Source organism: Saccopteryx leptura, chromosome 3 (assembly GCF_036850995.1).
Source record: "Saccopteryx leptura isolate mSacLep1 chromosome 3, mSacLep1_pri_phased_curated, whole genome shotgun sequence".
Taxonomy (NCBI): Eukaryota; Metazoa; Chordata; class Mammalia; order Chiroptera; family Emballonuridae; genus Saccopteryx; species Saccopteryx leptura.
Window position 1 is genome coordinate 37,742,492 of NC_089505.1, and position 24,506 is coordinate 37,766,997.

General features: G+C 41.0%; 1 protein-coding gene across 3 annotated transcripts in view; it reads right to left on the reverse strand.

Moving 5' to 3' along the window:
- NCOA7 (nuclear receptor coactivator 7) overlaps nucleotides 1–24,506 on the reverse strand; it is a 143,393-nt gene that overhangs the window by 61,136 nt on the left and 57,751 nt on the right. For 2 of the 3 annotated variants that reach the window (XM_066373305.1, XM_066373304.1), the window contains exon 4: nucleotides 8,434–8,513. In XM_066373305.1, the coding sequence (XP_066229402.1) occupies nucleotides 8,434–8,513 (80 nt within the window). Of the gene's footprint in view, nucleotides 1–3,906; nucleotides 4,017–8,433; nucleotides 8,514–24,506 lie in introns of all 3 variants that reach the window. The other variant, XM_066373303.1, reaches the window with a different exon arrangement.

Sequence of the window (24,506 nt, forward strand, 5' to 3'; positions counted from 1 at the left end):
AAGTAATGCAGAACAAGAGCCTACAACCAAGACTACTTTATCCAGCAAGGCTATCATTTAAAATTGAAGGAGAAATAAAAAGCTTTCCAGACAAAAAAAAAAAAAAAAAACCACAAGGAATTCACTACAACCAAACCAATGCTGCAAGAAATGCTAAGGGGCCTGTTGTAAACAGATCGAAGGGGAAAAAGAATATAGCAAAAGAGGAATACAGTTTTAAAGAATAAAATGGCAATAAACAACTACATATCAATAATAACCTTAAATGTAAATGGATTAAATGATCTGATCAAAAGACATAGGGTAGCTGTGTGGATAAGAAAACAGGACCCTTACATATGCTGTCTACAAGAGACACACCTTAAAACAAAAGATGCACACAGACTGAAGATAAAAGGACGGAAAAAATTATTTCACGCAAATGGAAATGAAAAAAAAGCTGGGGTAGCAATACTTATATCAGACAAAATGGACTTTAAAACAAAAGCTATAGTAAAAGATAAAGAAGGTCATTACATAATAATAAAGAGAGCAATCCAACAGGAAGATATAACCGTTATAAATATCTACGAACCTAATATAGGAGCACCTAAATATATAAAACAGACTTTGATAGATTTAAAGGGCGAGATAAACAGCAATACTATAATAGTAGGGGATTTTAATACCCCATTAACATCACTAGATAGGTCCTCAAGAAAGAAAATTAACAAAGAAACAGCAGACTTAAAGGACACACTAGATCAACTCGATTTAATAGGTATCTTCAGAACCTTTCACCCCAAAGCAGCAGCATATACATTCTTTTCAAGTGCTCATGGTACATCCTCTAGGACAGACCACATGTTAGGGCACAAAAGCGGTCTCAACAAATTTAAGAAGACTGAAATTATATAGCACTTTCTCTGGTCACAATGGCATGAAACTAGAAATCAACCACAACAAAAAAACTGAAAAATACTCAAACACTTGGAAACTAAATAGCATGTTATCAAATAATGAATGGGTTAACAATGAGATCAAAGAAGAAATTTAAAAATTCCTAGAAATGAATGATAATGAACATACATCAACTCAAAATTTATGGGACACAGCAAAAGCAGTTCTGAGAGGGAAGTTCATAGCATTACAGGCATTCCTTAAGAAGCTAGAAAAAGCTCAAATAACTTAATCCTGCAACAAAAATAACTAGAAAAAGAACAGCAAGTAAAGCCGAGAGGTAGTAGAAAGAAGGAAATGATAAAGATCAGAGCAGAAATAAATGATATAGAGGCTAAAGAAACAATTCAGAGGATCAATGAAACCAGGAGCTGGTTCTTTGAAAAGGTAAACAAGATCGATGAACCTTTAACCAGACTCACCAAGAAAAAAAGAAAGAGGACTCAAATAAGTAAAATTAGAAATGAGAATGGAGAAATAACAACCGACACAACAGAAATACAAAATATTGTAAGAAAATAATATGAAGAACTGTATGCCAAAAAACTAGACAACCTAGATAAAATGGACAAATTCCTTGAAACATATAATCTTTATTTATTTATTTATTTACTTTTTACAGAGACAGAGAGTGAGTCAGAGAGAGGGATAGACAGGAACAGACAGGAACAGAGAGAGACGAGAAGCATCAATCATTAGTTTTTCGTTGCGCATTACAACACCTTGTTCATTGATTGCTTTCTCATATATGCCTTGACCATGGGCCTTCAGCAGACCGAGTAACCCCTTGCTGGAGCCAGCGACCTTGGGTTCAAGCTGGTGGGCTTTTGCTCAAACCAGATGAACCTGTGCTCAAGCTGGTGACCTGGGGTCTTGAACCTGGGTCCTCTGCATCCCAGTCTGACTCTCTATCCACTGCACCATCACCTGGTCAGGCGAAACATATAATCTTCCAAAAATTAATCTGGAAGAATCAGAAAACCTAAACAGACCAATTACAACAAATGAGATAGAAACAGTTATCAAAAAACTCCCAACAAAGAAAAGTCCTGAGCCTGATGGCTTCACAAGTGAATTCTACCAAATATTCAAAGAAGAACTAACTCCTATCCTTCTCAAGCTATTTCAAAAAATTCAAGAGGAAGGAAGACTTCCAAGCTCCTTTTATAAGGTGAGCATAATTCTGATTCCAAAACCAGGCAAAGACAACACAAAGAAAGAAAATTATAGGCCAATATCCCTGATGAATTTAGATGCTAAAATCCTCAACAAAATATTAGCAAACTGGATCTAGCAATATATGAAAAAAATCATACATCATGAACAAGTGGGATTTATTCTTGGGAGGCAAAGCTGGTACAATATTTGCAAATCAATCAATGTGATTCATCACATAAACAAAAGGAAGGAGAAAAACCACATGATAATTTCAATAGATGCAGAAAAAGCATTTGATAAAATCCAGCACCCATTCATGAAAAAAACTCTCAGCAAAGTGGGAATACAGGGAACACACCTCAACATGATAAAGGCCATCTATGACAAACCCACAGCCAACATCATACTCAATGGGAAAAAATTAATAGCAATCACCTTAAAATCAGGAACTAGGCCCCCTTTCACCACTCTTATTCAACATAGTTCTGGAAGTCCTAGCCACAGCAATCAGACAAGAAAAAGAAATAAAAGGCATCCAAATTGGAAAAGAAGACGTAAAACTATCATTATTTGCAGATGATATGATTTTGTATATAGAAAACCCTAGAGTCTCAGTCAAAAAACTACTAGACTTGATAAATGAATTCAGAAAGGTGGCAGGATATAAAATTAATACGCAGAAATCAGAGGCATTTTTATACACTAACAATGAAGTGTCAGAAAGAGAAATTAAGGAAGCAATCCCCTTCACCACTGCAACCAAGAAAGTAAAGTACCTAGGAATAAATTTAACCAGGGAGTTTAAAGACTTGTACTCGAAAAATTATAAAACATTCATAAAAGAAATCAAGGAAGATACAAATAAGTGGAAGCATATACCGTGCTCATGGTTAGGAAGAATAAACATCATTAAAATGTCTATATTACCCAAAGCAATTTATAAATTCAATGCCATGCCAATTAAAATAGCAACGACATACATCAAAGATATAGAACACATATTCCAAAAATTTATATGGAACCAAAAGAGAACGCGAATAGCCTCAGCAATCTTGTAAAGGAAGAATAAAGTGGGAGGTATCACGCTTCTGGATATCAAGTTATACTATAAGGCCATTGTACTCAAAACAGCCTGGTACTGGCATAAGAACAGGCATATAGATCAATGGAACAGAACAGAGAACCCAGAAATAAACCCACACCTTTATGGACAACTGATATTTGACAAAGGAGGTAAGAGCATACAATGGAGTAAAGACAGCCTCTTCAACAAATAGTGTTGGAAAAATTGGACAGCTACCTGCAAAATAATGAAACTAGACTACCAACTTACACCATTCACAAAAATAAACTCAAAATAAATAAAAGACTTAAATGTAAGCCATAAAACCATAAGCATCTTAGAAGAAAACATAGGCAGTAAACACTCTGACATCTCTCACAGCAATATATTTGCTGATTTATCTCCCCGAGGAAGTGAAATAAAAGACAGGATAAACAAATGGGACTACATCAAACTAAAAAGCTTTTGCGAAGCTAAAGACAATAAGAACAAAATGAAAAGACAAACTACACAATGGGAGAACATATTTGACAATACGTCTGATAAGGGGTTAATAACCAAAATTTATAAAGAACTTGTAAAACAACAGCAGGAAGACAAACAATCCAAACAAAAAATGGGCGAAAGAAATAGACACTTTTCCATAGAGGACATACAGATGGCCAATAGGCATATGAAAAAATGCTCAACATCACTAATCATTAGAGAAATGCAAATTAAAACCACAATGAGATATCACCTCACACCAGTCAGAATGGCGCTCATCATCAAAACAACACAGAATAAGTGCTGGCGAGGATGTGGAGAAAAGGGGACCCTCCTGCACTGCTGATGGGAATGCAGACTGGTGCAGCCACTGTGGAAAACAGTATGGTGATTCCTCAAAGAATTAAAAATCAAACTGCCTTTTGACCCAGCTATCCCACTTTTAGGAATATACCCCAAGAACACCATAGCACTGTTTCAAAAGCAGAAATGCACCCCCATGTTTATGGCAGCATTGTTCACAATAGCAAAGATCTGGAAACAGCCCAAGTGTCCGTCAGTGGATGAGTGGATTAAAAAGCTTTGGTACATGTTACTATGGAATACTACTCAGCGATAAGAAATGATGACATCGGATCATTTACAACAACATGAATGGACCTTGATAACATTATACTGAGTGAAATAAGTAAATCAGAAAAAACTAAGAACTATATGGTTCCATATATAGGTGGGACATAAAAATGAGACTCAGAGACATGGACAAGAGTGTGGTTATGGAGGGGTGGAGAGGGAGGGGGTTGGGGGAGGGGAGGGACACAAAGAAAAACAGTTAGAAGGTGATGGAAGACAATTGCACTTTGGGTGATGGGAATGCAGCATAAGCAAATGGCAAAATAACTTAGAGATGTTTTCTCTGAACATATGTACCCTGATTTATTAAAAGAAAAAAAAAACAAACAAAAAAAGTAAAATAAAATAAAATTATAAATCTTAAAAAAAAGAAAAAAAAAGAAGTAGAGATTTTCACCCTGTGGAGACTATTCTTATAAGTGCAATTGCATCCTGCCTCCCTATCCTGTCACTGATGGGAGCAGGGGTGTTACTGTGTGGGTGACAAAAATGGAGCCTGAGAGATTTGCTAGTGATCTGGCCCAAGCATATTTTAGAGCTAAGGAAAGTGATTTTCAGGAAGTGCCACACTGTGGCCTGCTCTGGGCTGGGCCTCTCCTGATTCACAGCTGTTGTTTGGGGACTGAGAAACTGAAGGTCTTCCCTGCACAAAACCCCCATGCACTGTTTCTCTCTAATGCATGTTACCTTTCTCTAAGAGGCAGTACAGTGGTATTTTTAAGTTTAAGAAAAGTAATTTTTATTAGCTTTATGCTATTAAACTGGAAATTTTGAAATGAAAACATTTTAAGTATTAAAATCACTAAAATATGGCCATTATAAAATTTTCAAAACCTCAACATTATTCATGAAAGTAGCCATAAATGCCAGGGGCCAGATATTGTCAATCTCCATTTATATGAAATGTCCAGAAAAGGTCAATCTTCAGAGACTAAGTACATCAATGATTACCTGGAGCTGTGAGTGGCAATTGGGAGCGACTACAAATGTTCCAAGGGATCTTACTTGGGTGGTGAAGTATTCTAAAACTGGGTTATGGTGATGGTTGAATAGGTTGGTAAATTAACTAAAAATCATTGAATTAGACATATAAATTGGGGAGAATTTTATGGTATGTAAATAAAACTGTAAAAAAACCAAAATACATATATACTAACTATTGCTAAACTAAGTTTCCTATCTCATCTGTTACTTCAATCATGTGTGTATCCTTGGTGTCACATTTTATTGTCTTTAATAGTTACCCTAAGTTTACTGGGTTTCAAGTTCATATGTTGCCTCTGAACTTAGGTTGAAAAGCCAAGACCAGGAGCTGGCAAAAAAAAAAAAAATCACTGAAAACCTAACAAGAGATGTTCCAACCTCTACCCTGAGAAAAATCAACTCTACTAAAAATGAAAATAAAAATATGTTCCAATATATATATTTTTCCAATATTAGATACTTACATAACACAGGGCCGGCAAAAGTAGGTTTGAAGTTGTAAGTACATGAAACAGTTTATTCTTGTATTATTATTAATTATTGCATTGTTTATTTGTATTACAACTGTAAACCTACCTTTGCCCACCCCTGTATATTCAAATCCAGGGATTTTCAGGATTTAGACTCAGTAAAAGACACAAATTGAGAAGACAACAGTCTAGAGCCATACTAGTCTTGGATCATTTGCTTAATCTCTCTGGGTCTCAGTTTCTTTATCGATCAAACAGAGATAATCATAATTTCTGCTTGACAGCACATATTTCACAGGAAGTGATCCATAAATTTCATATTTTTATGAAAAAAAACTTGTAGAAGATACTGTGCATTGGGAGTGAAGGGAAGGAGAAACTTTATCAATCTGGAGTTACGACATAAGGATAAGACATAGAAAACCAATTCACAGACCCTGGGAGGGATTCTGATACCATTAAATGTCTGAAACTTATCAGAATGCTGAAATATCTACAGCTCAGGAGTAATCTAAGCAATCTGGTAAGAGCTAGCATGGTTCTCTAAACACAAAGTTATGAATCACTTATTTTTTTTTCTTGGTGTTACAGGAAGAATTTCTTGGTGTTACAGGAAGAGAGTCAGAGGAAAGCCAAGCTTGAAAACAGATTCAGGGGGTTAGCCAGGAGGAGCTGCCACTGCCCACTGCTCCCCTGGTTGCAAGTCTTGGGGGTTCCCTTAGAGCCGAGGAGAAAGAGAGAGGCAAGGAAAATGCTCCTGGGGGGAAGAAGAGGGGAAGGGGAAGGGGAAGGGGGAAGGGAAAGGTGTGGGCATATTCCAGAAGGAAGTGCATACATGAATCACTTATTTCCAATAAAGTACACAAAATCACTTGCCAAGTAAAACCAATTTCCAGAACATAAATAAAACAGGTAGGCATTTCTGCATTACTAATCTGACCACATGCTGAATTAACCTGGGGGCTCATTTTCACTCTCCCTGCACACTGTTCAGTATATGCCATGGGAAATAGCTCCTGGCAAGCAACACTTCCCATTTCTTTGGAGGGCTTGTGGATGCACAGGTGGCTTTAGACTACTGTACTGACGACAAATACTCCAACACTTCTGGAGTACTTAGTATGAGGGAAGGCCCTGTGCTAGGTGTTAGGGGATCAACAACATATTGTAATAAAAGTGGTGGCCCTGGCCGGTTGGCTCAGTGGTAGAGCGTCGGCCTGGTGTGCGGAAGTCCCAGTTTGATTCCCGGCCAGGGCACACAGGAGAGGCGCTCATCTGCTTCTCCACCCCTCCCCCTCTCCTTACTCTCTGTCTCTCTCTTCCCCTCCCACAGCCGAGGATCCATTCAAGCAAAAGATGGCCCGGGCGCTGGGGATGGCTCCTTGGCCTCTGCCCCAGGTGCTAGAGTGGCTCTGGTCGCGACGCCCCGGATGGGCAGAGCATCATCCCCTGGTGGGCATGCCGGGTGGATCCCGGTCAGGCACATGCGGGAGTCTGTCTGACTGCCTCCCCGTTTCCAGCTTCAGAAAAATACAAAAAAAAAAAATAGTGGTAACGTGACACATATAATCACCCCAAATCCTTTCTGGAAAGGACTAGCCCTGCAAACCACAGAAAGATGTTTACAGAGCACTGAGCAAGAAATGCCTGTGCGAGAGCTCTTCCCTGTGAGTCGGCCGAGGCTGGGAGAAGATTTACCCCTCCAAAAGAACCTCCAGGGAAGGACTGGTCCCTGCTGCTTGCCTTAGAGAGCCTGGGATGTACACAAATGATCAGTGCAAAGCAATACCCATGAGGAAACACAACCAGGCAACGGCAACAGCACTTAACTACTTCTTAGAAAGAACACTCCTCCACAATGCTATTTCAACATGAATTTAAACAGATCCATAACTGAGTGGCCCGTCTTCTAACAGACATAGGATAAACAGACACAGCTTCTGCTTCCAGGAGCTCATGGTACAGTGAGAACAAGGAGCATAATATGCCACATCTTGTGGCGGTGCAGTAACGATCACATACACGCACAGTATCATTCAGCTACCGACCCAACAATACGGAAGGTCTGCATCCTACAAGCACTTTTCTGGTGGCCAAAAAGGGGTCTAGTGTCTATCCATGGATGTATGAATTAAGTAACAAGATAGACATTAAAATAATAATCACTCTACTGAATCAATAATGTTAAACGAAGATAAATTTTTTTATAAAGAAACGCGATTTTATGAGAGAATAAAATAAAGAGAGACCTGGCTTAGACTTGCTGGATGATTATGAAAAGGAGGAAAGAACATGGAGAGTAATGGGAAGACATTGAGAATAAGGTTCTGGCTTGTAGAAAAGTGTAGATGATGGAGCCACTGCTTCTTTAAAAAAAGACCAAGCCTGAAGGTCTAAGTAGATATGCTGAGAAGTCAACTGAATCTACAGTTCTGGAATTCAAAAAGCATTTCTGAGATGGAGACCTAACATTTGTTGTCACTGGTGTATCATAGGTAATTCAAGTCAAAGGTTTATGTGAGTGAGATTGCCCAAGGAGAAAATATGGAGGGAAGAGAAAGACTCACAACAGGTCTTAAGAAGCTCCCCTGTTTACTGGGTGTATAAGAGGAATGCAGCGAAGAGACAGCAGGCATCAACAGAACCATTATATAAACCTAGTAGCAGTAACAAACATTCACACTTCCTGTTTATACTCACAGTGTACTCCACAGTGCCATGGGGCTTCTGAACCACCATCTTCTTCTCCTTTTTATCATGTGTTTTGTTTTGATTGTCATCTGAAGAATAAAATGTATGTAAATGAGTAATTTAAGGAATTGAGGACAGGGTAATCTACAGTATATTAAAACCCACTTTCAAATTTACTATAAAAAAAAGATGAAAATAAAATGAACTAAGGTCACACAAAATACATACTTCTAAAAAAATACTATTCATCAGTGAACACTTGAATAAATTATTATCTATAATAGTACAAATAACAGAGGATGTTTTATAGTTATTAAAGTAATAGTTTAAATGATGTCTAATGAGGAAGTTAGATTAAAAATACAGAGTATAAGTGACATATATGATGTATAATGTAAGTAAATACAGCCCTTTTAGAAAGTGATTTGTCAGGCCTGACCTGTGGTGGCGCAGTGGATAAAGCATTGACCGGGAACGCTGAGTTGCCAGTTGGAAACCCTGGGCTTGCCTGGTCAAGGCACAAATGGGAGTTGATGTTTCCTGCTCCTCCTTTCCTTCTCTCTCTTTCTCCCCCACCCTTATCTAAAATGAATTTTAAAAAATTAAAAAAAAAAAGATTTATCAACATGTGACAATAACCATAAAAATGTCCATTCTTGACATTCCTTCCCTTAGGAATTTATCCTAAGAAAAAATTTGAAAGAAGAAAAATGCTATTTGTCACAGTATATGGCAACTGCTATATTATTTATAATAATGAAACTCTGAAAGACCTATATATACAATAAAAATTAAGATGGATCATAGATTTTATAATTTTTACAGCTCAAAACTGGCCACCCTAATAGTTTGGCAGCTGCATATGATTCAACCTAAATATTATTATTATTATTATTATTATTATATTTTTTTACAGAGACAGAGAGAGTCAGAGAGAGGGATAGATAGAGACAGACAGACAGGAACAGAGAGAGATGAGAAGCATCAATCATCAGTTTTTCCTTGCGACACCTTAGTTCAGGGGTAGTCAACCTTTTTATACCTACTGCCCACTTTTGTATCTCTGTTAGTAGTAAAATTTTCTAACTGCCCACAGGTTCCACAGTAATGGTGATTTATAAAGTAGGGAAGTAACTTTATAAAATTTATAAAGCAGAGTTACAGCAAGTTAAAGCATATAATAATAATTACTTACCAAGTACTTTATGTCGGATTTTCGCTAAGTTTGGCAGAATAAATCTTTATAAAACAACTTACTATAGTTAAATCTATCTTTTTATTTATACTTTGGTTGCTCCGCTACCACCCACCACAAAAGCTGGAATGCCCACTAGTGGGTGGTAAGGACCAAGTTGACTACCACTGCCTTAGTTGTTCATTGATTACTTTCTCATATGTGCCTTGACCGGGGGTCACAGCAGACCGAGAAACCCCTTGCTCCAGCCAGCAACCTTTGGTCCAAGCTAGTGAGCTTTGCTCACACCAGATGAGCCCGCGCTCAAGCTGGCGACCTTGGGGTCTTGAACCTGGGTCCTCCACATCCCAGTCCAACGCTCTATCCACTGCACCACCATCTGGTCAGGCTCAACCTAAATATTATAATTAAATGCATCTTAATATAATCAACCCAGAATCTGAAAACCAGAGAGACATATAGCAATGGATAAAAACTTAAATGAATAAGACATATAAAAAATAATTAATTATAAAAAGATGCTCTAACTTGCATGCGATCAGAAAAATGCAAACCAAGATGAGTTATCATTTTGCACCTATCAGCATGGCAAAAGAGAGGAAGCTGGATAACTCTAGTGTTCCACTTCCTAGGCCCCACACTCCTGTCTTTCTCATTGACCATAAATAGCTGTCACTGTTGGACTTGCTTTCAGAACAGTCTCTTTCTTTATAGCTTTTTGTAGGTGCTTCCTATTTCCAGAGCCTCAGCTTCCTCTGTCCACCTGTGACAGCTTCTCCCCCTCATCTTTTCATAAGCTGTGTGCAATTATATCTGGCCTCACAGGGAGCACTGCTTCAAGCACTGCCTTTGCTCAGCTGCAAAAGAAAAACAGGTGCTAGCCGAACCTTCCAAGATAAACTTAACTATGTACACCTAAATTTAGTACAAAAATTATTTTCCTTTGGTACAGGTGGGTAGGACGGAACAACATCAAATTTGGTAATGCTACTAAAAGAAAAAAATAAAATCCATCCAGAGTCTAAGTTTTAAAATTTATAAGGTAAGGACCTACTTTAACTGTCTGGTGCCTTAACATGATACCCAATATAAATGCCTGAATAAATTTCCCAAGATAAATCAATGAATCTGACAAGTCTGATTGTGAGCAACATTTTTACTGATAGAACATCACACTGGGAATCGAATCCACAAACCAAACTCTATGTTTTATAGCTGATTTAACATAGAATGCAAGGAGTAACTTTCACATTCTAAGGACCAATTGAATTGTCTTCATATCATTATAGCACAGGTAAGGTTTCATATTGCTTCCTAAATATTTTTTGCAGTAAATTTTAAAGGTAGCCAACAATATACCTCAAGAAGTGAAGTCATGTACACCTTCCATATAGCCAGGTTATGCAGTACATAGTCCACAAAGCACTGGAGAGAGCTGGGGAGAGACCTATGAGCTTCAGGAAAGGGCTACTCTGCTGCGCTTCTGGACGGAGGTATTGTATTTGAGAAGAGAACTCATGACCACCCCCAGAATGGAATTAGATGACCCCTGACCACACCCAGGATGGAACTAGAGGACCCATGACCATTCTCCAGAATGGAACTAAAGAACACATGACCATTTCCCAGGATGGAACTAAAGAACACATGACCATTTCCCAGGATGGAACTAGAGAAACTATGACCATTCTCCAGGATGGAACTAGAGAACCCATGACCAATCCCTGGGATGGAACTAGAGTACCCATGACCATTCTCCAAAATGGAACTAGAGAACCCATGACCATTCTCCAGGATGGAACTAGAGAACCCATGACCAATCCCTGGGATGGAACTAGAGTACCCATGACCATTCTCCAAAATGGAACTAGAGAACCCATGACCATTCTCCAGGATGGAACTAGAGAACCCATGACCATTCTCCAGGATGGAATTAGAGAACCATGACAATTCCCTAGGTAGAATTAGAGAACTCATGACCATTCCCGAAAATAGAACTAGGGAACCCATGACCATTCCCCAAAATGGAACTAGAGAACCTAAATAACCCATGACCATGCTCTGGAGTGGAACTAGAAATCCCATGACCATTCTACAGGACGGAACTAGAGAACCCATGACCATTCACCGGGATGGAACCAGAGAACCCATGACCATTGACTGGGATGGAACTAGAGAACCCATGACCATTCACCAGGATGGAACTAGAGGACCCATGACCATTCACCAGGATGGAACCAGAGAACCCATGACCATTGACCGGGATGGAACTAGAGAACCCATGACCATTCACCAGGATGGAACTAGAGAACCCATGACCATTCACCGGGATGGAACCAGAGAACCCATGACCATTCACCAGGATGGAACCAGAGAACCTAGAGAACTCAGGACCATTGACCAGGATGGAACTAGAGAACCCATGACCATTCTCCAGGACGGAACTAGAGAACCCATGACTATTCACCGGGATGGAACCAGAGAACCCATGACCATTCACCAGGATGGAACCAGAGAACCCATGACCATTCTCCAGGATGCAACTACAGGATCCATGACCCCACCTCACAATGAAACTACAGGATCCATGATTCCACCTTACAATGAAACTACAGGATCCATGACTATTCCCCAAGATGGAACCAGAGGACCCATGACCCCTCCAAGGTGGAACAATCTTCCAATGACAATGATATCTTTACTTCAGCTTCAGACCTCCTCAGGCCCTTCATACCTATTCAAATTCTGACCCTCCTCCTGTTTACAGAAACCTGAAGCTAATGTTGTAAAAGTATCTGCTGTCAGAGGGGAAAGTTGGCCAGGTGTTTGTCAGAAGCCACTCACAGCAAAGCCACTGAGCCCTCTACCTGCCCTACCTCTGAGAAGTGTGCAGAGCTAGTTTTTCCCAGTCTAACAAGGAAGTGACTCATAAAATTGATAAATACTCTAGAAGAATGAAACATAGGCCCTTGAGTCTAGTCTGTTTCATTTCTCATAAATTCTGGAGGTGAGGTTAGAAAGCGGGGGAGGGGGCTGTGTTGATATCAGCCTTGGTGGATCTGGTGCCCTGCCCCGTAAGTCCTGCCCCTTCCCTTCCTAGTCCAAAAGAGGGACAAGAATATATGGTTCTTTTTTCCTGCATCTTAGTCCTAGAGACAAGTTTTCTGAAAGACCTCTCCTTCTCTGTGCACTGGAGCTAAAAAAACTTGATGTTCAGGTGTATGTCGGGGGCGTGGAGGGACATAAAGGCAGGATGTGAAGGAATCCTTGGCGGTGGTGATCTGTGAAATCTTGAATGAGGCTGCAACCGCCAAAGAAATAAATGTTAAGAGAAGATCTGAAGTTTGAGAACCAAACCAAAGGAAGGCCTAAATGTGGAAAGTAAAAAGAACTAGGGCTGATGGGGGAGGGGCTCAGTGCAATTGAAACGATAGGAAAACGAGTGTAATGTCACACATAGAGGCCATGGGAAAAAGTTAAAGGAAGGTTGTTTGACATTGTCAAATGCTGCACAGATGAGAGATGGAAAGCCGAAAATGGATAACTGGGAGGTCACAGAGAGTTCCCGAGGTCAAAAGTGTAGGGATCGCAAGACAGGTGCTGTTAACCCCATGGGTAAAGGACGGATATGGTCATTTGCTAAAATGTGACGGGGTGCAGACAGGACTGGGGATGCTTGAAGGGTTGTGTGATTTGGAAGAGACAAGGTTTCAATACTGTGTATATTGAAAGAAGTGATACACAGCCCGGGAGTGGGGTCCCTACACCAGGGTGACAGGCTATGTAAGGAACAGGCGCGTGCCCTGCGGTGATGGCTAACGGTGGGGTCTCTGACAAGCCAGCAGGATGGCGGGAGCTGGAGCAGTGGGGAGAGAGCGGCACCGAGATGCCCGGGTTAGGAGAGCGGCATGATGCATCCGTCTTCCATTGCTAGAGTAACAACTCAGCACAAGCTCAGTGGGCTCGAAATGAAAAAGAAACTCAAATTTACTGTCTTACAGTTCTGACATGGGTCTCACTAGGCTACAATCATGGTGCTGGCAGGCAGTTCATTCTGGCGGCTCTGATGAGAGATCAATTTTCTTTTCCAGCTCCCAGAAATAGGCTGCCTTCTTCAGCTCACTATCCTGTCCTCCGCCCACAAAGCCAGAGCCACCAAGCCACGCCCTCTCCTGCCACCCTCTTCCAGTTTTAGGAACCCTGTGTTTGCACTGAGCACACCGGGAGACTCCATATGCTCTTCTTAAGGCCTTATTTGCAACCTTACTTCCATCCACAACCATTTGCCTTTGCTGTGTAAGAGAACAGGTTTTGGGAATTAGGACATCTTTCTTTCTTTTTTGGAAGGGTGACATTTTGCTTCCTAATGGAGAACAGGTGCCATGGAAGATAAGAAAAAAGGTTCAGATTCAAAGAGGGGATTTTGAGGATTCAAGTCACGATCTTGAATGTATGAGTGACTGAGATGGGGCAGGAGATGTTAAGGAATGCAGCACTGGTGGGGTGTCCTGGTTCTGAGGAAAACGGGCAAGAACGAAACAATACCAGTGTCATTCAAACCCGAGCATCTGGCTCCTGTCACAGACCACCGGGAACTGAGTGAAGTCAGGACAGCGGACATTATTTATTACATACTTGAAAAAAGAAACAAAAGAGACAGTGTGGATTCCCTCCATCTTAATTCTATAACTTTTACATAGATATAGGAAGGACAGAGAAGACGGTGTGTAACCTTTCTTTCTGTTATCAATTACTGAACCCAGCACAAACTGAAAATTATCAGGTTTTCAAGTGATAATCAGGACCAATTCTGCACTGGCCTCACACTTCCTCCGTATGGGTGTGTGTCCCCTTATTGCCTTTCTCCCCTTGAAGAATCAAGTCTCTCCCTTCCCTTCCACCTCTATCACAAGACCACCAGGCTGGAGTACACGAGGCTGACAGCACAAAGCCCTCAACACCTGGTCTAAAGAGAGAGGATGGTTTCCATGGAATCTGAATGACGGACAGTCAGAGAGGCAAAAACTGTCTGTCTTTCTAAGGGGACACCCTGATTTATAAACAGGAGAACCTGCTTCCAACAGGCATATCCCTACACTAGGAACTGATGCATTCGGCTTTGATAGTTTGATGACATTAACCATAAAATCAGGTCATGTGCTATCTCCTTTATATCACCAAATATCATTCTAATTACAATTTGAATTTGAGGTCAAATGAGTTGGGCTCACTTAGCAACCCTGACACATTCTCATAGCTGTGTGATGTTAACAAGTTACTTGACATCTTTGTGCCTCTGTTCCCTTAATTGTGAAATGAAGAACGATCTCATAATGTTCTTCAAAAGATTAAATGCGATGGGCCCTGGCCGGTTGGCTCAGCGGTAGAGCGTCGGCCTGGCATGCGGGGGACCCAGGTTCAATTCCCGGCCAGGGCACATAGGAGAAGCGCCCATTTGCTTCTCCATCCCCCCTCCTTCCTCTCTCTCTCTTCCCCTCCCACAGCCAAGGCTCCATTGGAGCAAAGATGACCCGGGCACTGGGGATGGCTCCTTGGCCTCTGCCCCAGGCGCTAGAGTGGCTCTGGTCACGGCAGAGTGACCCCCCAGGAGGGGCAGAGTGACCCCCCAGGAGGGGCAGAGCATCGCCCCCTGGTGGGCAGAGCGTCGCCCCTGGTGGGCGTGCCGGGTGGATCCCAGTCGGGCGCATGCGGGAGTCTGTCTGACTGTCTCTCCCCGTTTCCAGCTTCAGAAAAATACAAAAAAAAAAAAAAAAAAAAAATTCAATGCGATGAGGGACAGAGTTTATCTCATAGCCTGGCACAGAATAAGTACTTAACAAATGCTATTAATACTACTAATAATGTTGTCAATATAAGTTAACAATTTGAATAGATTAGGGTATTAAAAATATATAAACCATAAAGCAAAAAGGTTTCATTCCAGAAACAGAAGTGATAGAACACTAATATAATACATGACTATAAATTGTTTAAAGGAGAAAAACCGTATCTGATCACTTTGATACAGGCCAAAAAAAGCCTTAGCTGAATTAAACAGCCATTATTATATTTCTAAAGGAATAATAATAAAAAAAACCAATCTGGTTACACATCTAAGAATAGGAACTTCCTTAACACGATGATGAATTTTTAGCTTCTCTTTGATATTCATTGGAAATATGCTTCTGAAAAAGTTATGAAACACTAAGGAGTGTATCAAAAGCAATTTTCCATAAGAATGAAAACTGAATGACTCATGATGTCACTTCCAAGGGCCCACTAGCTCTATAATCACCTAAATGCCATCTGAATTAAGACCCTAGTGAAGCTTCAACCGCTTTAGGGGAGAAAGACTGCAGGGTGCGCAGGGGGAGAGACACCCACAGGCACTGCACGAGCTCCTCCCGGCCCTCCACTCCTTAATTCCCTGGAAGACAGGTGCCTGAGAGCAATTCCAGCAAAGCTCTGAAGGCTTCTGGGCATACCTTCCACTCCACTAAATTACAATAGAGGCTAATCTAGTGTGATGCAAGGCTAAACCACAAGTATGTAGGGCATAAAAATAAACTGTAGTGGAGATGAAAGTGGAAACACGACAAACCCAATGGAGACAGTTTAGAAACACCAAGCATGAAGAGAGAATCCCTGCCATTCACTGGAGGCCACTTTGCACAGCAGGCAGGGCACCACCTGTGCAGAAAGTATTCCAGGTCACCACTTGTTCATCAATGGTCTCTTCAGAAATTAAGTACTATTCTAAACTCTCCTAAAGCACACCTGTGTAAACTGAGATGAGCCCCTTATATCAGAAACCAAAAGCAAGTATTAAAGTAAAACACTAACCAGAAATCCTGCTATCCTGGTTTATACTCCACTTTGTTCTAGACTCTAGTCAAAGCAACAGATAAATACGTTTTTGTTTTTGTATTTTTCCAAAGCTGGAAACGGGGAGGCAGTCAGACAGACTCCCGCATGCGCCCAACCAGGATCCACCCAGCATGCCCACCAGGGGGCGATGCTCTGCCCATCTGGGGCGTCGCTCTGCCGCAATCAGAGCCATTCTAGCACCTGAGGCAGAGGCCACAGAGCCATCCTCAGCGCCCGGGCAAACTTTGCTCCAGTGGAGCCTCGGCTGCGGGAGGGGAAGAGAGAGACAGAGAGGAAGGAGAGGGGGAGGGGTGGAGAAGCAGATGGGTGCTTCTCCTGTGTGCCCTGGCCGGGAATCGAACCCGGGACTCCTGCACGCCAGGCCGATGAGCCAACTGGCCAGGGCCGATAAATATGTTTTAAATACTGAAAAGAAAGGCCCTGGCCGGTTGGCTCAGCAGTAGAGCGCTGGCCCAGTGTGTGGATGTCTGGGGTTCGATTCCCAGTCAGGGTACACAGGAGAAGTGACTATCTGGTTCTCCACTCCTCCCCTTCTCCCTCCTCCCCCTGTCCCCCCCCCAACCACAGCTAGACTGGAGCTCATCTGCCCAGGTGCTGAGGATGGCTCCATAGAGCCTCCACCTCAGGCACTAAAAATAGTTTGGTTGCAAGCATGGCCTGAGATGGGCAGAGCAACGGCCCAAGACAGGGGTTGCAGGGTGGATCCTGGTTGGGGCATATGCTGGAGTCTTTCTCTCTATCTCCCCTCCTCTCATATGGAAAAGAAGAAAAAAAAAACAATAAAAAATACTGAAAAGAAATAACAATGTGATTGTTAGCAGGTGAATTGTCTACCTAAAAGAGCCAACATCATAAAAAAAATCCAGAAATAACCACATTGTTCAACAAGATGGCTAGATTTAGTAATCTTTAACACTTACAGTAGAAATGTATTTGAAAATATCCCAGGCACAGTGTCATCAAACTAGAAAATCTCTATGAATAAATATAGCAAGATAATGGCAAGATATATATAAAGAAAATTTAAAAGGTTTACTGACACATACAGAGTGGGTCAAAAGTAGGTTTACAAATGTAAGTATATGAAATAGTTTATTCTTGTACTATTATTTATTAATTACTATACTATTTTCCATAAAAACCACTGTAAACCTACTTTTACCTCACCCTGTATAAATGGAAGCCTGAATAAAAAATGAGGTACAGCTAATGTTCCAAAATAGGATATCTCATTTTTATCAATATTTCACTTTCTCTTCAAATTAATGTCTAAATTAAATGTAATTCAAATCCAAATTTATAAAAGTCAAAGAAGGAAAATATGCTGAACTGGTAACCAGGTTTCCAACATAAATACATAAAACTATCCAAAAGTATTTTAAAAAGAGAGGGTAGGAACACTGTATTGATGTTAAAACACATGAGAGAGGCAGAGCAATTAAAGCATTGTGCTGCCTGACCTGTGGTGGCGCAGTGGGATAAAGCATCGACTTGGAACACTGAGGTCGCCAGTTCGAAACCCTGGCTTGCCTGGTCAAGGTACATATGGGAGTTGATGCTTCCTGCTCCTTCCCCCTTCTCTCTCTCTCTCCTCTCTAAAAATTGAATAAATAGTCTTTAAAAAAAAATTAAAAAACAAAACTGGAAAAATTCAGTGTAAAATAGAAGTGCCTTTATAAACCAGTAAGAAAAAGCTGGCTCTTCCCATAAATGCCATGTAGCTTTATGTTAGAGGGGAGGCCCTGGCATTAGACAGACTAAATGAGAGTCCTGGTCTGTCCCTGGCTCACTCAGTGACATGGACAAGAAAATTTACTCAAAGACAATTCCCCAGTGCATAAAACGGGGATGCCACTGGCCTCCCACAGAGGTACTGTGAGGATTACATAAAACAAATTGTTTCAGGCAGAGCACACCGCAATGTGAGAATGAGGGCTCAAGAAACCTTAAGGATGATGTTGGGGTAAGTGCTGGTAAGATTTGGAGAAAAATCTAGATCACTCTCAGATCAATGCAGAGAGATTCAAAATTTAATAGTAAAAAATCAAGTCATTAATACCACTGAAGAAAATACTAGATTTGTATTTGCTTAAAGAAATATAATCTTCTTTATTGGTGATGCACGCATCTCAAATCACTGGCCTGACTCTGTGATGCAAATATCCAGTGTTATTATTTAGCACTTTAAGGGTAACTTCTGGAAAACTGGCATCATAAACTGTTACAGGAAAATTTCTTTAGCGTACGTACAGGCACCTACACCTCCTGCATGTGGAGAGGGTGAGGGTATGGAGGAGAATTAACTCTGTACTCAGTGTGAACTCCATGCTTTATCATTTGCTGACACAAAGGGAAACATGCAGTAGACACTATTCTTCCTTCAAGCACGTCACAGGAGATAGGGTCCTTAACTAAAATGAGCCACGCTGAAGAAAAACCCAGAATGTGAGAAGGGCAGGGAGCTGCCATCAGGGATGGCGTTACCTCAGGGCTAGTTCCACCCTCACACCGAGCAGGCCCTCGTGCAGTAGTGAAATAAATGAACACTTCTTATTCCACACCCGAGGAAACATTTTAGCTGCTCTGTAAGCATTTAACTTCTGGTTAGTTATAGGAAAACCAAGGAGAGTTTTAAATGTAACAACATATATGACCAGGTCAAGCAGCTAAGCCTAGAGAGAAATGTCAACTCTCTATCATCATTTAAATTACAGCTCAGGGGAAACGGAACTCCATGTAGGTCATCCTTTTCTCTCTAAGAGACAACAGTGTGTGGGGGCAGTGGATAAGACACTATCACGTTCTTTAACTTCTGCTGGGAAAACAAATGATGTCCGAGGTTTCCCTGGGGCTTGGGGCCTCAGAGCCAGGCTGGAATCCCTGCTTCGCGCTGATGTGTGCCAACACATTCCTGAGTCACTGGGCTTGTAGGCTTCTCTCCTCTGTAAAACAGCTACTACCACCTGCAGTGCGCCCCAGATAATGAAAGACAACCTTTTGCTCACAGGAGACACACACCAGAAACGGGATCCTGCTCTTCCTCCTCAGGCCTGATGCTGATCTCCCCCCTTCCTATTCTCTTTCCCAGCACCGCTCATTCAAAGGGGCTTGCTGCTTCTTATAAACAGATAAAGGACTTAACTGAGTAAATTTAAATATTAGAAGAAAACACAGGAAATACAAAAAACCAATTCTGTATGAATCAAAACAATACGTGGTCATTTAAAAATACAATTGAACAAAAGAAAATATACTGCTCACAAAAATTAGGGGATATTTTGAAACTTCATATCCATTTTACCCAATTACCCCTCTCAGAAAACCAATGTTTGTATTCTGATGAATTTACTTCCAGCAGCAACCCATCCCCCTATTTATATGTATGTAGGTGGGTTATTTTTTCAAATAAAAATGGAATCATATTGCCAACCTGCTTTTCTACTGTAACAATGTCATTATTTTCCTACATCACTTAGAAATAGCACAGAGTATTTCACACTACTTCATTGATTTTTATTTTCCTACTACTTTAAATAATTCGGTGATAGGCACTGTAGTTAATTCTTCTAACATTCTCATCACAATTGCTTTCCTAGGTTGAGTGTCAGCAAACGAACACACTGGAAACCTTAAACTTACCCAATGTTATGTCAATTATATCTTAATAAAGCTGGAAAAAAGATTTATGATGCCTTCTTATATTCATGCTTATAACTGTATGTACAATGGTTCTGTATTTTTAATTTTATCTTACATTAGTTGCATTGCTCACTACCCATTTTTTTTTTCTCTTTTCTCTCTCTCTCATTTTTTTTTTTTTTTTTTTTTGGTATTTTTCTAAAGTGAGAAGCAGGGGAGGCAGAGACAGACTCCCACATGTGCCTGACCGGGATCCACCTGGCATGCCCACTAGGGGGCGATGCTCTGCTCATCTGGGGTGTTGCTCCATTGCAACCAGAGCCATTCTAGCTCCTGAGGCAGAGGCCATGGAGCCATTCTCACGCCTGGGCCAACTTTGCTCCAATGGAGCCTTGGCTGCAGGAGGGGAAGAGAGAGAGAGAGAAAAAGGAGAGGGGGAAGGGTGGAGAAACAGATGGGTGCTTCTCCTGTGTGCCCTGGACGGGAATCGAACCGAGACATCCACATGCCAGGCTGACGCTCTACCACTGAGCCAACCAACCAGGGCAACTACCTATTCTTTTATAAAATGATTTTTCCTGACTTGAAGACTGGATTTTTGATAGATGTCTCAGATAAAAAGAAATCTCTCTCCCTCTCAGTAACTTTTTTTCAGGAAAGGTGTTTCCTGCAACCTTGTGTGTGTGGGAATGTCCTAATGTTTTTGAGCCTGAAAACAATGTTCACCACACATCTCGGAAGTTGTACTCCTCTGGCGCTCACTGCTATGGAGAAGCCTGTGCCAGATTCTCTTCTCTGATCCTTTGTAGGTAAGTTTTCTTTTTTAAAAAAATCCATGACCTGTAAACACTTGCCACAATTTATGTAAGTGCTGAACTTTCCCCTTAATTCAGTCTAAATGTGGTGAGCTCTTGTGATTTTTCAAGTCAGGTACGAGTTTCAGCTCATGAAAACATTCATCTTAGATTATGTTTGATTACTACTTCCAATCCCACTATTCTGATCTGTTTGCCAACAGCACCTATTACTTGCAGAAACTTCATTTAAGCCTTCCATATCTGTTATCTTCCCTCTTACCAATTGCGTTCCTTCTGCAAAATTCCTGCATATTTTGAGCGGGCTCATCAGGTTTCTCCTATTCCCCACCAAGGTTTTCACAGTATGACTCAAACATTACTCGGACTTCCTTGCTGGCCTCAAGAAGCACTAACCTAACTATAGTCATCCTAATAATTTAAACTTATTTTATACCCAAGTCCCTCAAGTCTTTATATTCTATTTGATTTAAAAATATATTAGGTAGATTCTTGATATTCTCTTCCCACATGAGTCCATTTTAATCCTGTATTCTGTGATTCAAGCTCAAATGTACTAGAATGATCATTAAATAGGAGGACAATACTGTTGTATGTCTGTAACTTGACCTACTTATATATTTGGGAATTAATTTATCAAAATAACACAGCTTTGACCTTCTGAACTTGCTCTGTGAAACAAAGAAAATGACAAGAAATTATGACATTGTGATTTGTAATAAATAAATATTTGGTCTTCATCCACAATTTCTGACTCAAAGCTTCTAAAACCCTTGAAATTTCCATAGTGCTGAAAATAAAGCTATCTTTTGTTATGTTAGTGATGTGACCTTTAGAAAGTACCTAGAGATGGCAGCTGGTGGCCAATGGAGCCAACCATGATTAGAGGGTTTGAACTTCCAGTTTCAACTCCCAGCCTCCAGGGAGGGGAAAGGGGTTAGAGGCTGAACCAATCCCCAAAGGCCAATGACTTAATCAGTCGTGACTATGTAATGGAGCCGCCATAAAAGCCAAGAGGCTGGGGTTCAGAGTTTCCGGGTTGGTGAGTGCCTGGAGAAGCAGGAGCAGTGACCTGGAAAGGGCACAGAAGCTCCGCGTACCTTGTCTTATGCATTCTTCCATCTGGCTGTGCCATCACAACAAACCAATGACCTAGTCACATGTTCTCTTATGACCCATTCCAGAAAACTAATCGAACCTCAGGACGGGCTGTGGGGGCTCTGATTTATAGCCAGTCACAATTTTTATAATCAGCACCATTTTGTTAAAATAAAGCAATTCTGTCTGACCAGGCGGTGGTGCAGTGGATAGAGCATCGGACTGGGATGCAGAGGACTCAAGTTCGAGACCCCGAGGTCTCCAGCTTGAGTGCAGGTTCATCTGGTTTGAGCACAGGCTCATATGGTTTGAGCAAAAGCTCACTAGCTTGGACCCAAGGTCGCTGGCTGGAGCAAGGGGTTACTCCGTCTGCTGAAGGCCTGTGGTCAAGGCACATATGAGAAAGCAATCAATGAACAACTAAGGTCTCGCAATGAAAAACTGATGATTGATGCTTCTCATTTCTCTCTGTTCCTGCCTGTATGTCCCTGTCTATCCCTCTCTCTGACTCTCTCTCTGTCCCTGTGTAAAAAAAAAAAAGAAGAAAAAAAAAAAAGCAATTCTAGTGACACCATCTTTACATATCTTTTTTTTTAACTTTTAGTTTTTATTTACTTTTATTTTTGAGGAGAGAGAGAGAGAGAGAGAGAGAGAAGGAGGGAGGAGCAGGAAGCATCAACTCCCCATATGCACTTTGATCAGGCAAGCCCAGGGTTTTGAACCGGTGACCTCAGCATCCCAAGTCCACGCTTTATCCACTGCGTCACCATGGGCCAGGCTCCATAATACCTTGTAACAGTATCTTAACTATTCTATTCTTCAAAGTGTAGGGAAATAGCACTGAATTATTACCCAAGACTTACACAAGGCACAGATAAATCTAATTTAAAAAATAAAAATATTATTTTGCCAAAGTATGCTTCCTTAGATAAGGTAGGTAATGTTATAGATGTGAAAGAAAGCCACAGAAAAGCATTTTCTTTCATATTGATTCTAGAACTTTACATTTGTCTAACATTCTTTTGGAAAAGCCTTTGGGTTTATTCCATTATATTCAGTTCTCTATATTTTTCTGAGTAATATTAAAACTATAAAATGTGTAATGTGCAAAAAAAAAAAATGAAGAAAACCAAATTTCTTGCAACTTCTATACCCAGAGAAAACAGTTATCAAAATATTGTTATAGATCCTACTAGCTTGTTTTTCTATAAACTTATTATCATTTGTTATCCATCAACTTCTTGTTTTGTCTCTGTGTGTTACCTGGATGACTTTTTTTACACTGTTGGATCTACCTCATACCTGTAGGTAGCACTTGTCAGACCTTTCACCTGAAATCTAGGTTCCTCTCGACTAAACCACTTGGCACCTCAAAAACATCTCTTACAAATTCATTATCTTCTTTCCTCCTTCCTGAGTTTGTTAGTTTGACATTTTTTAAATAAATATTTTATTTATTCATTTTAGAGAGAAGTGAGAATGAAAGAGAGAGGGGAGGACAGGAAGCATCAACTCCCATATGTGCCTTGACCAGGCAAGCCCGGGGTATTGAACTGGCAACCCCAGCATTCCAGGTCGATGCTTTATCCACTGCGCCACCGCAGGTCAGGCAGTTTGAAAATGTTTGTTCTTATTCTTCCTCATACTCTATATCAGTCACCAAATATTGCTATTTCTAAGAGCTAAACCTATCTTCAGGTGTGACCTCGTTTCCCACGCCTGGTCAGCTCACTTCCCCCCACTATCCTTAGATTTGTCATCTGAAAACAGAGTTAACGGAGTTCCCCCAAAGGATGGAGTCTAAATTCTTAGTGTGACCGATTCCCATTTTAGTGACTTCTCCGCAGACTAGAGCCATGGGAAGTGGTGACCTGGAACTGGGATTACCCTCCCTGCGGCCTCAGGCTCCACCTAGTGGTATAGAACATCCTGGGGTAGGAATCCAGGGAATGTGCAGGACAGCCCTGCCTGCCCAGGTGGGTTTGTCAGCTGCCTTCAGGTGTGAAAAGGAACAAGGAGCCTTAGAATTCAAAGGCTCACTCAGTGGTTCCGTCTAAGCACTGGATTACCCCCTATGGAAATGCCCCAAGCCTCCAACCATTATCACTGCCACCCTGAGAGCAGACGAAAAGCTATGAAGGCATCACTCCTTACTGCTCCCAAATAAAGATCACAGGATAATTCGCATATATGTATATATATAGATGTGTATGTGTGCATATATACACACACGCACGCACGCGCACACACACCTATCCAGAATTTTCATGAAACTCAAACAAATCAAATAGAATATTCATTCATCTATGGATTAACTCACCCACTCACGCACATTTAAAGAGCACCTATAATGCCAAGCTACTAATACAGTGTCTGAGTCACAACAGCCTATATATAAGGCAGCAAATAAATGAATCCATAAAAGGAAGCCTAACCTGAACAGGGGC